General features: G+C 45.1%; 1 protein-coding gene across 2 annotated transcripts in view; it reads right to left on the bottom strand.

Annotated features, from left to right (window-relative positions):
- Positions 1 to 12,077, bottom strand: part of Ralbp1 (ralA binding protein 1) — a 38,500-nt gene that overhangs the window by 5,323 nt on the left and 21,100 nt on the right. For both annotated transcript variants that reach the window (XM_021149353.2, XM_021149352.2), the window contains exons 3-7: positions 10,729 to 11,187; positions 7,509 to 7,858; positions 5,237 to 5,398; positions 3,923 to 4,054; positions 338 to 445 (exon numbers count right to left, since the gene is read on the bottom strand). In XM_021149353.2, the coding sequence (XP_021005012.1) occupies positions 338 to 445; positions 3,923 to 4,054; positions 5,237 to 5,398; positions 7,509 to 7,858; positions 10,729 to 11,187 (1,211 nt within the window). The remainder of the gene's footprint in view (positions 1 to 337; positions 446 to 3,922; positions 4,055 to 5,236; positions 5,399 to 7,508; positions 7,859 to 10,728; positions 11,188 to 12,077) is intronic.

Genomic DNA, 12,077 nt, shown 5'->3' on the forward strand with positions numbered 1-12,077 from the left:
GGATGAAGTTATACTCCAAGAAACCTCAGATGGGAAACACTAAGAAAATCATCTGGGACTTCTCCCTCCTCAGAGTTTTTGTTTCCGTTCTTGTAAATCAGGAACATGCCAACACCACAAACTTCTATGTCGACTTACAGAAACTAGGAAGCTAAGCAGAAGGCAGCTTCTCCCTCCACACGTAACATTTCAGCACACACAGCACAAGGGCAGGGCCACAGAATAGGAACAACCTCTTTGGAGTTCATTACAATTTTGGTTTTAAAAAGTCTATAGTTGTGCTTCTATTTGAAAAATGACCAATAAATCCCTTTGGAAATCAAAAAGTATAGCTTGCCTGGGCAAGAAGGATATTTATAACTTCTTCGTTTTCATTCATTTCTTCTTTGGAAACATCCTCTTTCGAAAGACTAGCTATCTCCTGTGCAATCTTGGTTTCACACTCCTGTCAAAGACAACACAGCCTACATTAACACACAATCAACAAATGGTCCTCTTAAATTACAGAAATGAAGAAAACCCCAGCAGCAGTAGGGAACTGTCTGTAATGATGACTGGACATTTGCTAACTAGGTTAGAATATACTGTAGGTAAGAGCAGGGATGGTGGTACCCGCCTTTAATCCCAGCACTCAGGAGGCAGAGGTAGGAGGAGCTATGTGAGTTCAAGGCCATAGTAAATTCCAGGACAGCCAGGACAACAGAAAGATCCCATCTCAAAAAGCAAAAACCAAATTAAACCATAAAAGAATATGATGTGGTTCAAGACTGCAAGGTGGCCCCGTGGCAGACACTGGGTATCAGGAACCCCTCCCCAGGACTCACACGATGCAGAGAACTGACTCTGGCAAGTTGTTCTCTGACTTCCACACTCGTGCCACTGCATGTCCACATGCACACGCTCACACAAAGAATAAACATTTTAAAGTAAGAAAAGAGCATGACATGGTTATCTCGGTCTGTGGCTACACTATGAAAAATGCTTATTTCTGATGAATATGCTCCCTTAATCCTGACTGCATGAGATGTCTTGAAGGGAGCTACTGGGGTGTCAATTTTATAATGTAACTAATTTTACCAAATACACATAGTCCAGTAACCACTACCACCCTGTTAGGAAACATTGCCCTTGCTCCATCTGTTGGTGCCCAGCACCACGGACCTGCTCTCTATCCTAACAGCTTCTCTCTCTCAGGTCTCGGGTGAACTGACTCAAGTCATTTCTCTCTAGCTTCATACCTGGCTTTAAGATGCTTCTGTCTGTTATGCTGGTGTGAGTAGCTGCTCAGTGACAACCAGCGTATGAACTGTGGAGAGCGTTTGGAGGTGCTTGGCAGGAATTTGACATTGGGGTCAGGACAGGGATATAGGTTTTAGGCAGGAATCTAATTTTGGGTCAGGACAAGGAAGGAGGCTCAGGTAGGAATCTACTTTTGAGCTAGGACAGGAAAGTAAGTCCAGGCAGGAATCTGATTTTAGGCTAGAGCAAAGAAGTAGGCTTAAGCAAGTATGTGACTTTGGACTAGGACAGGGAAGTAGGCTCAGATAGCTTGGTCATCCTGATAAGGCCCTAGAAACTGGGATCCCAGGGCTTTGTTTATTGCCTTGCTTGTTCCTTGCCTATTTGTGTTTATTGTCTTGCTTTTTCCTTTACCTAGAACTGACATAATTACTTGCATGTAATTAAAATGGTATAAAAGCAGATTGGGAAAAAATAAACCCACCTCAGTCTCAGAGCTGGTTGGGGTCATGCTGCAATGTTGTCTAATTGTCTTTTTCTTTTTAGTCCTCGCCCTTGCCCTGGAGAACTTGTTGACTGACTGAGCGGGCTTGGTCAGATGGTGCCCAACGTGGGGCAGAAACCTCAGAGACTCAGGGCAGGGGTTAAGGAGAACTCTGGAACTGTTTGTTCCTGAGATGTGTGTGTGTGTGTGTGTGTGTGTGTGTGAGTGAATGAGTGTGAACCACCCAGAGGGTGAACACGCACCAGTGAGATACAGGTAGTGAGGGCAGAGGGAAGATGGGGAGGCTGGAATGAATGCATCCTAACTTATATACCCTCTCACCAGCTGCAGGGCTCTGGGGCTGTTGCTTTAGCTGCTATGAACAGTCTGCAAATGTTCTGTGAAGGCTTATGGGTTTCGGCTGCTTCTCTTAGAGAATAATGGCTGAGTGAAATTTCTGCACTATATGATCGATAATCACATGGTTAATTTTTGGGAAAGTGCCAAGATGATATCAGGGTTAAACTGGTGCTATATTTTGTCATATTTTCAGTCACTAATCCACTGAATGGCGCTTCTTTAAGTAATTTCTCCCTCAAAAGAGAAGCCAGCATGAAGGCACCTGAGCATGTAGTTACAAAATAAGTCATCAAGGAGAGGGAATGGCTGGGGAGAGAACACAACTGGTAAGAGGAAGAAGAGAAGACAGCCGGCCCTTGTCATATAACCACACTGCCTCTGATGTATGTGTGTGTGTGCTCACAAACAAGTATAGTCATGTACTTGTGTGCACATTTGTGTGCACGTGTGTAGAAGTCATTTGTTGGGTATCATTCCTCAATCCATTCTCAAACTTTTTTTTTTTTTTGAGTCAAGATCTCTCACTTAACCTTGACCTCTAGACTATCTGGCCTTCAAGCTCAGGGACCTCCTGTCTGCCTTCCCAGTGCCAAGATTATAGGTATAAGCCATAACATGTGAGTGCTATGGATTGAATTCTGGTCCTTATTTTTGCAAAAGCAAGCACTTTGTTTACCAAGTAAGCCATTTCCACAGCTATGGTCCTTTTATTCAACACAGACACACATAACAAAGAGACACAAAAGCCAAACATCCACCCATCTATGTCACGGACTCTTCACATAAGGGCTGCTGGACAATGCAATTAGATCAACAACTGCAATCTGCCCTGGGAAACTTAGGCACACATCCAAAGCCAAGCATGGTGGCCCATGCCTATAATCCAGCACGTGAGAGACAGAGGCAGCAGGATCCAGAGTTCAAGGTCACCTTGGCTATAGAACAAACTTGAGACTACTGGCCAACATGAGATCTTATTAAAACAAACAAACAAACAAACAACAACAACAACAAGAGTCCATAAAACAACAACAACAACAACAACAAGAGTCCATAAGACAGAGGAAACAAAAGATTGACAATTTAGTGAGCTGGAGAGAAAAACAAAAGGAAAGGTTTCCTCCCAGACTGAAAACTGTGTGCAGCTACAAGCATCTCAGGCCTGTGCTCTCAACAAGTGCTATATCCTTGAAGCAAAAGGCCTGAGGTGTTGTCTTCTCACAATGACCCACAGCTCCACTCTCCAGGTCCCAGAGGTGTTAACTAGTGTCCGCAGGCTGTGCTACTCAATCTGCTGCTGGGTCTGCATGTGGCTTGTCCGATCTTTCAGAGGTGTGGATTTTAGCTTTGATGTGACTGGGAAACTGAATCCAGACTCAGCTTCACACACTAAAGTAGCATAAAACCACAAGTGGGACTTGTGCACTCCCAGCAAAGCAGCAGGGCCACACGGTCCTTCCCTCCAGTGACTGCAAAGCAGAATCCTTCCCAGGCCTTCCAGCCCTGCATTTCCATTCAAAACTCAAACTTCTCAGCAATCTCTCTCACTCTTACAGCTCTGTCCACAGACACAAACCAGGCAGGAAATAACAAGATCACCTTTGTAATTAAAAAACAAAAAGTCTTTCTAAACTTAATGAAATATTTGATTTATACCACACGAAAGTATGAATAACACAAAGCAGGAAACATTTGTGTGAATAAATTTCCCACCAGAGAATTTAGCATCAACAGACAGATATGTTCTACATTTAAAAGAATAACTTACAGCAGTGTACAGAAGGCTCATCCACACTTCCTGTAGGTTTATTAGACACAAGATGTAAGAGAATAACTCACTTGTCTTTTAGCTTCCCTCAGCTTTCTCTTGAGGGCAGTCAGAATCCTCTGTACTTCCCATAATCTTTCTTCTTTAGATAAGTCCTTTATCCCGCCCTGCAGATCTCGATGTAAACAATTCAAAAGGAACTCCTAGATAACAAAAAGATACATGGTGTCCTCTGGTCTTGTTATCTGACAGCAGCACCTGCAGTTTCTCAGATGAAGGCCCCCAGCTCTCAATCTGCACAGCAACAGCGAAGACTCCCTCCTCTGCCGACTACATACGTACTGCCGCCTGCTTTTACCAGGACTTAGACCCTCAGTCCCTTATTTTTGGAGGTTCAGTAGTAATTAGCCCGTATCTTTGCTCTTCCTTCTCTCCTCACAACAACTGGTAAGTAGAACACAGCCAACAAGGAAAACAGGCCTGTGGTAATATTCATGCAACGCAACCAGCGTTCTCAAGGTTCTACTCGGTCTTGAATTTCTTACCAGTCAGTCTCAGTCTCTCTGCCTCCCCTGACACACTTGTGCGTGCGCACACCCACATTTGCTGGGTTTCTTCTAGATATCAAAGTAGTACAGTGGAAAAGCTCCATGCTTGAGCTAATCTTGGTTACACAGTCTAGGGATTATGTCCCAGTATCTTAGCTGTAGAACAGGATGGTTACGCGCTGCACCTTGTCTAGAAAAGCAAACATGTTCGAGATCCTGGCTATGGGCTGAGTCCTTCCCATGCATTATTTCCCACATTCATTCCCTGAGTTGATCCATACTAAAATGAGAATACCAAGGCTTAAGGACGTTGAACAATTTGCCTTAAATTAGCATGTCAAGAATGAGCAGGGGCTGGAGAGATGGCAGAGGTTAAGAGCACTAGATGCACAACCATCTGTAATGGGATCTGATGCTCTCTTCTGGTGTGTACTCATATATGTCAAAAAAAGATGAGCAGAGTGGAAATTTGAAACTAATTCTTACAGTTAAAAACCCTATGCTATTGCTATTTCTACCACGGCTGCTCACTCACACAATATGAACTAGGACAGCTGGAAATGTGCCCCGAAGAACATGCTCCCAGGACAAGGGCAGAGCTCAGTGGGTACACACTTGCATAAGGCCCTGGGTTCCATCCTCAGCACTGCACAAAACTGGGTGTGGTCCCACAACTTCAGCACACAAGAGGTGGAGGACTGTACACAGGAACTGCACACTACTCCATAAGCTAGGGCTGACCACCTCCATTCCACAGCCCTTTGTGGGCAGCACAGAAGCAGGCAGGGAGGGCTGAGGAGAGGGGGTAGGGGCAGGGGCAGGCAGGGCAGCACACACCTGTCTCCGGATCTCCTCCTTGATGCCTGCTTGGGTCTCTGGCAGTGTGGGCATTGTGGCCATGTTGGACCACCGCAGAGGTCTTGTTACTTGCTTCAGGACCACGGTGCCAAAGAGCTCTTGCACATGTGTGAAAAGCACGTACAGGACTCGATTGCTGATCTGCAGACAACGGAATCAGAGTTGCATAAGACATGAAAGTGATCTTTACCTTCACCAGTCACACTATGCAGCCTTTAATTCTGGATACTATGCAGGTCTCCACAGGGGACAAAACAGGCTTCACTAATGATCAGTTTAGGAGCAGATGAAAGCCCAGCTTGAGTCAGGTTCTCAGGCAGCATAGCCGGGAAGCGGAGAAAGGGCACAAGACACACCGCCATCAATGTGCACTTCCCCGTCATCCGTCAACGGTCATTTCCTACGTGTTCTGAGACCTGTCCACACAGAGTGATGCTCCTGTAGACAGCTGGGCGGTGGCACACCTTCAGGTGTATAGAGCTGGTAGGCTCTCCAGCACACAAGCTCCACTGTCCCCAGATGTTCCCATCCTAGGAAGCCAGAACGGCAGGACGACTTTTGCCTGGCTCAGACTTTCTCTTACTCTCGGAGCTTCTGTAGTGCAAGCACCCGCGTTCGGGCAATACTGAGCAACAATGTAGCAGTGACTAATTCCAAGTCCAGGCTAACAAAGGTGATCATGATATTCGAGACATGCAAGAAACAGTTTGTTTCTAAAACATAACCAATAACTAAGTATCTTTAGCAAAAGAAAGCACCATCCTCTTATAGTAATTAATTATAATTATAATAATTACAATGACATATGATCAGGACCTCACATGCCAACCAAAAAGAGGGCTTCAATTAAAAATTAGAGTGGGCACACCATCAGTCCCTGCACTCCGAAGGCAGAGGCAGGAGGATCTCTGAGTGAGTTCAAGACCAGCCTGGTCTACAGTGTGAGTTCCAGCCAGGGCTATAGAGAAACCCTGTCTCTCTAAAAAAACAAAAAACAAAAAAACAAAAAAGAACCAATGTCTCCTTTATTTCCCTCTCTTTTTTTCTTTATTCTCTCTCTTTCTCTCCCTCTTTTTTTTTAAAAGATTTATTTATTTATATGAGTACACTGTAGCTGTCTTCAGACACACCAGAAGAGGGCGTCAGATCCTATTACAGATGGTTGTGAGCCACCATGTGGTTGCTGGGAATTGAACTCAGGACCTCTGGAAGAGCAGTCAGTGCTCTTAACTGCTGAGCCATCTCCCCAGCACTCCTCCACCCACTTTCTGACACAGTAAAATGTCAGTTCTTCTAAATGCAAAGTCTTTCTTTGGCAGCATCAACTGAGCAGTGGTAGAGGCTCTGTCGGCTCTGTAGGAAGATGGCTTAGCCAATAAAGCACGCAAGCACAAGAGAGCTGAGGTCAAGCTTCCTTCCTAATTCACACAAAAAAAAAATTTAAAAAAAGTTGAGCATGGCTGTGCACACCTATAATCCCAGCCTGGGGAGGGTCCCTGAAGCTTGGTGGCCAGTGAGGGACCCTGTATAAAAGAGAAAAAAGGTGGATGGTTGGTGCCTAAGCAACAATAACAAAGTTGTCCTATGACCACCACATAAACATGCATACATCTACATGTACGGGCAGCACACATGAAATTCCTACATATGAACTTCAACATACATATACGATAGGATGCCAGATATGCAAGTGTTTAAAACAAAACAAAAACAATACAAGCAATATACTACTCAATTCCCTCAATGACTTCTCAGATTAAGAGGCAACTTAGTAGCTGGGTGTGGTGGCGCACGCCTTTAATCCTAGCACTTAGGAAGCAGAGGCAGGAGGATTTCTGAGTTCGAGGCTAGCCTGGTCTACAAAGTGAGTTCCAGGACAGCCAGGGCTATACAGAGAAACCCTGTCTAGAAAAACCAAAACCAACCAAACAAAAAAAGAGGCAATATAGCCTCTCTCTCTAGATCCATCTCACAGGTAAAGTCCTCAGAAAGAACTGCCATACGAACATTACAGCCCTTTGTGCTTGATCCAAGCGGACAGGATATTCACATTTCACAACTAAGCAAAAGAACAAATATGCTCACCCCCCTACACGCTGGCACTGCCCGCACCGGGACAGAGAAGATCTGTGACCAGGCAGATCCGTTATTCCCCCCAGATTCACTGTTTTAAATGAGACTCAGCAACAGAGGAGTGCCCCAATTTCCCAGTGACAGTACCAAAAGTGTGTGTGTGTGGACAGGACCGTACCTGCACGGTGGGGCTCAGCACTATAGAGATGTTCTGGATGTTCATCTTCGTCTCCAGCTCCTTTGCGATGACGTGGTCCAGGTGCACAATGAGCCAGGAAAGCAGAAGATGATTGCACTCGGGCAGTTCCCGGAGCAAGCGCTGGAATTCCTGCACTTTCTCCATCTCTGTGGCCTTCCCACAGGCCTCTTCAAATCGGGGCATAAGCTCTTTGGTAAGCAAATTCTCGGGAAGGTCTCGCAGATACTGCTTCAGCAAGCTGGCTACAGTGTTAGGCTCATAGTCTTCTAAGTTTGGAGACTCCTCTCGGTCATAGGCTGCTTTTAGCTCATCTACCTTTGATTTGATTCCTTAAAACATTACATTTAGGAGAGAGAGAATACCAGAATCAGACACACTTTCTCCATCACTACACACACACCTGCCACACAGACACAGGAACAGCCAGGAAGAAGCCCTGGGAGCCAGGCTGGGGGCACATGCCTGTGATCTCAGCACTAGAGGCGGAAGCAGGAGGACAGCTGCCAGTTCAAGTCTGACAATCTGGGTACACAGTGAGACCCTTCTCAAAACTAAGCACAGACCCTCCTGGTAGAATCCGTGTCACAGAACTCTGTATGAACGAACACAACACATAAAACCACAGCTTGAAATGGAACATTCCCAGAAACCACGAGATATTATGAAAATGTTTAATCCAGGAAAAAATTTAAATATAATGGCAGTTAGATAATAACTCAGGAGCAAATGAAGCTATAGTCTGAGCATATGCACTGTGCACAGAAAGCCAGGTTCCTGAGTCCTCACAAAACAGACAGCATAAAATGAAACTCGGTCACTCCGTCACACTTAGCCTTTCCCAGCTGTTTCTTTGTAACTAAGTTAGTCCGTGATGCAGAACAACGCTCCTGGAAAATTGTTCTCTATTGTACAACACCCACCTAATTTCTATTTGAAAGTTTGAGTTCTTTTTTTTTTGGCCAGGCAATGGTGGCGCACGCCTTTAATCCCAGCACTTGGGAGGCAGAGGCAGGCGGATTTCTGAGTTCGAGGCCAGCCTGGTCTACAGAGTGAGTTCCAGGACAGCCAGAGCTACACAGAGAAACCCTGTCTCAAAAAACCCAAAAAACAAAACAAAACAAAAACCTGGAAAGCCAGGTACGGTGGCGCATGCTTTTAATCCCAGCACTCAGGAGGCAGAGGCAGGCGAATTCCTGAGTTTGAGGCCAGCCTGGTCTACAAAGTGAGTTCCAGGACAGCCAGGGCTACCTGTCTCGAAAAACCAAAAAAAAAAAAAAGGGGCTGTCGAGATGGCTCAGGGGGTAAGAGCACTGACTGCTCTTTAGAAGGTCCCAAGTTCAAATCCCAGCAACCACATGGTGGCTCACAACCACCCATAATGAGATCTGACGCCCTCTTCTGGTGTGTCTTTGGTCAGCTACAGTGTACTTATGTATAATAATAAATAAATCTTTGAAAATAAAACTGGAAACTTCATAAGGAATTCCAGTGAGAAATAGAGTAGTCTAAAAGTACATTTAATGTTGAAAGTATTATGACACAAATACAGAACATTATTTAAATTGACTTTTAACTAGTGTTTGCTTTTTCATTTATCTACAGGTGTATAGGTGTTTAGCCTCAGACATCTGTGCACCAAGTGCATGCCTGGTGCCCAGCGGCCACAAGAGGGCGTCAGAGCCCCTGGATTACAGGCAGTTGTGAGCTGCTTTGCAGGTGCTGGAAACTGAAGCCGGGTACTCTGGAAAAGCAGCCAGTCTCTTAACTGCTGAAACATCTCTCCAGCCCCTTTCATATTTGTTTTTTAATTAGAACTGATATAAACGAGAACCAAACACCTCCAGAAAAAAAAAAAGGCATTATCATATTAACAAATAGCAAAGCCAGGGTTGGGGGCCAAGGATGTATGTGAGTGACAGGGCCCTTGCTTCCCAAGAACATGGGCCCTGGGTCCAATCTCAATCAGACAAGGGGGGTAGAGGAGAGACACAGCTACACAGATAGTGTGCCATGGTGTGCAGCTGTCAGTGTGGAAACAACTACTGAATGCTCTCACAAAAAAAGAGGCATTCTATTAGGAATGGTGAGGTTTTCCAAAAGATACAAATGTCAAAAATAGGTCAGAAACAAAAGAATTTTTGAACAAAGCTACAGAAAATTTTCAAAGAAACATTCATTCCCCCCAGTCTTCATGCTTATCAAGATTGTGTGGGAAAATAGCTTCTATCACTGTTTAAATCTTCAAAAATCAATCAATAAAAATAATCGTAAAAATCAACCTTGCATGCTTGTGTATAATCCCTATGAAATAGAAACAATGAAGCATTTTATCTACTGGGCCATATAAATGTTACCCCAAGTATCAAATCTATGTGCTAGAAAGGATACTAGCCAATTAAATGGAGAACTTGCTTAATCTTTCTCTTTGGTCTAAACATACAGGACACACCTGTTGCCATAAAGAGTTAAGCGATCAAAGCGCTCCATGAAAACCACTCTCCATGGAGTGTAACAAAATCACTCTCCGTGGGAGTGTAACAACAGGTGCAGATACTCCCCACCTTGGAGCCTGAATCCCAAGTTATCACAGAACTCATGCTGCTTTTGAAGAAATCTTTGTACTTCTAAATAACTTATATATTGCTTGGTTTTAGATCCCCAATATATAATACATAACGGCCAAGCATAAACTACAATTTCCTGTAGAAACTGTAGTAGATGTGTGTAGATGAAGCTGACATTTGCAATAACTGTATGAGGCCGAGAGGAACAATCACGTTTGGCCCAACCATCTAGAAAACAACTCTCTGTGTTCAGTCACACTGAGGAAACAGACAACAAGGCTGTGTCATTAGCCATCTCTTGGCGGAAAACTTCCTTCACAGAGCTCTCAGCCTTCCCAACACCTAGGTTTAGAAAGACGCTGCGACAAGACTCGGCACCTCAGCCTGTTATCGCTACAACCCACATGCTTATTCTGCCCACATGCTTCATCTGCCCAGCTGCTGCAAGCTGCGACTGGCTTGGGAGTAAAACCTTGCGGAAGGAAACTGCACGAGAACCAGCCACGATGGCGGAGGTCATGTAGGGACCACGCAAGCGACTACGGTTTAGGCTCCTCACAAGATAGCACACTTTAGGAAGCTAAGTGCAGCTAATCTGCTAAAGCCATCGCCGAGTGGCCTGCACGTCCCCATACCTGACACCCGGTAGACGCCTTCACACTTCATGCCGTGCCTCTCCATGTAGTCCACACACTCCCGGAAGACAGCTGGCAGCCGGACGCCGTCATACATCATGGTCCTCTCTACTGCGTCAGCCAAGGGAACCCCAAAAATGGGCTTGAGACTCGGCGCGTCCATCTGAGGCACCTCTGGCTCCTGAATTGGCTTTTTCTTTTTCTTCTTCTCCTTCCACTGTTTAACAACATCGGCTGCTGTCAAGTCTTTCGATTTCTTTTCTTTATGCTTTTCCTCTTTGTGCTTTTCCTCTTTATGCTTTTCTTCTTTGGGTTTTTCTTTGATTTTAAAATCTTTTTCCTTCTTTTTAGAGAAACTGGGCTTTTTGAACACATGGATTCCCTTGGGCCTCTTCACCTTGGAAGGACTTTCAGCTTCATCTCCAGAGCTGTCTTCTTGGAAGGCAGCGTAGCCTTCAGCTGCCAAAGAAAGGCAGTATAAATTGTGGTTAGTGTCAAAATGTCACAAGCTTCCTACAAGAGAAACAAAAAGGTGGCCCCTGGCAGGAGCTATCCAATCTCTGGCCTCTTGAGCCTCTAAAAAAAATATATCATCAAAAGACAATAGAGTAGTGACACTCAGTGACCACAAGAGGGCAGCAGATAGCAGCTATCATTGCAATATCAATGTTGAGAGGAAAGTAGTAGTATGTGTATGCAAGCAGAGTTCTGAGAAACACTAAAGTATGAACACACAGGAAACAGTAAACACAGAGGACTAATGCGGTCAATCCTGAAAAACGGACCTGGGGCCAGTGCCTTGGGCAATCTGGAAGCACTTTACAAACTGCACACGTGCTCCAGGTGCTCCCTAAGACCCGCTCGCTCCCCCGCCCATTCCTTGCCTTTCTGGAGCACCGACCACAGCCTCCTTTAAACTGAAGGCTGAGTGTAAATGACTACCTGACCCATTAGGAGCAATGTCTGCATTCTGTAACACCAAGTCAGAATTACTAGTTTGTAGCATAATGTTACTGTGTCCTATGTAAAGATGGCCCATGTATTATTCAAATGCTGATTTCTCTGCCCCCATATCTGGTTACAATCTGGACATGCCATTGTAATGCTTCTTCTAAGAATTTCCAGTCTCAATGTTATGTCAACATTGCTCCCAATTTACTATCTGATTTGTCAATAAAAGCTGATCAGCCAATGGCTGAGCAGAGGAGAGAAGAGGGCTGGATTTCCCAGCCAGAGAAGGGGGAGGAGAGGGGAGGGGGAGGAGGGAGGGAGAGGAAGGGAGAAGGGAGAGAAAGAGGGAGAAGGGAGAGAAAGAGGGAGAGGGAGAGGGAGAGGGAGAGGGAGAGGGA

Source organism: Mus caroli, chromosome 17 (assembly GCF_900094665.2).
Source record: "Mus caroli chromosome 17, CAROLI_EIJ_v1.1, whole genome shotgun sequence".
NCBI lineage: Eukaryota > Metazoa > Chordata > Mammalia > Rodentia > Muridae > Mus > Mus caroli.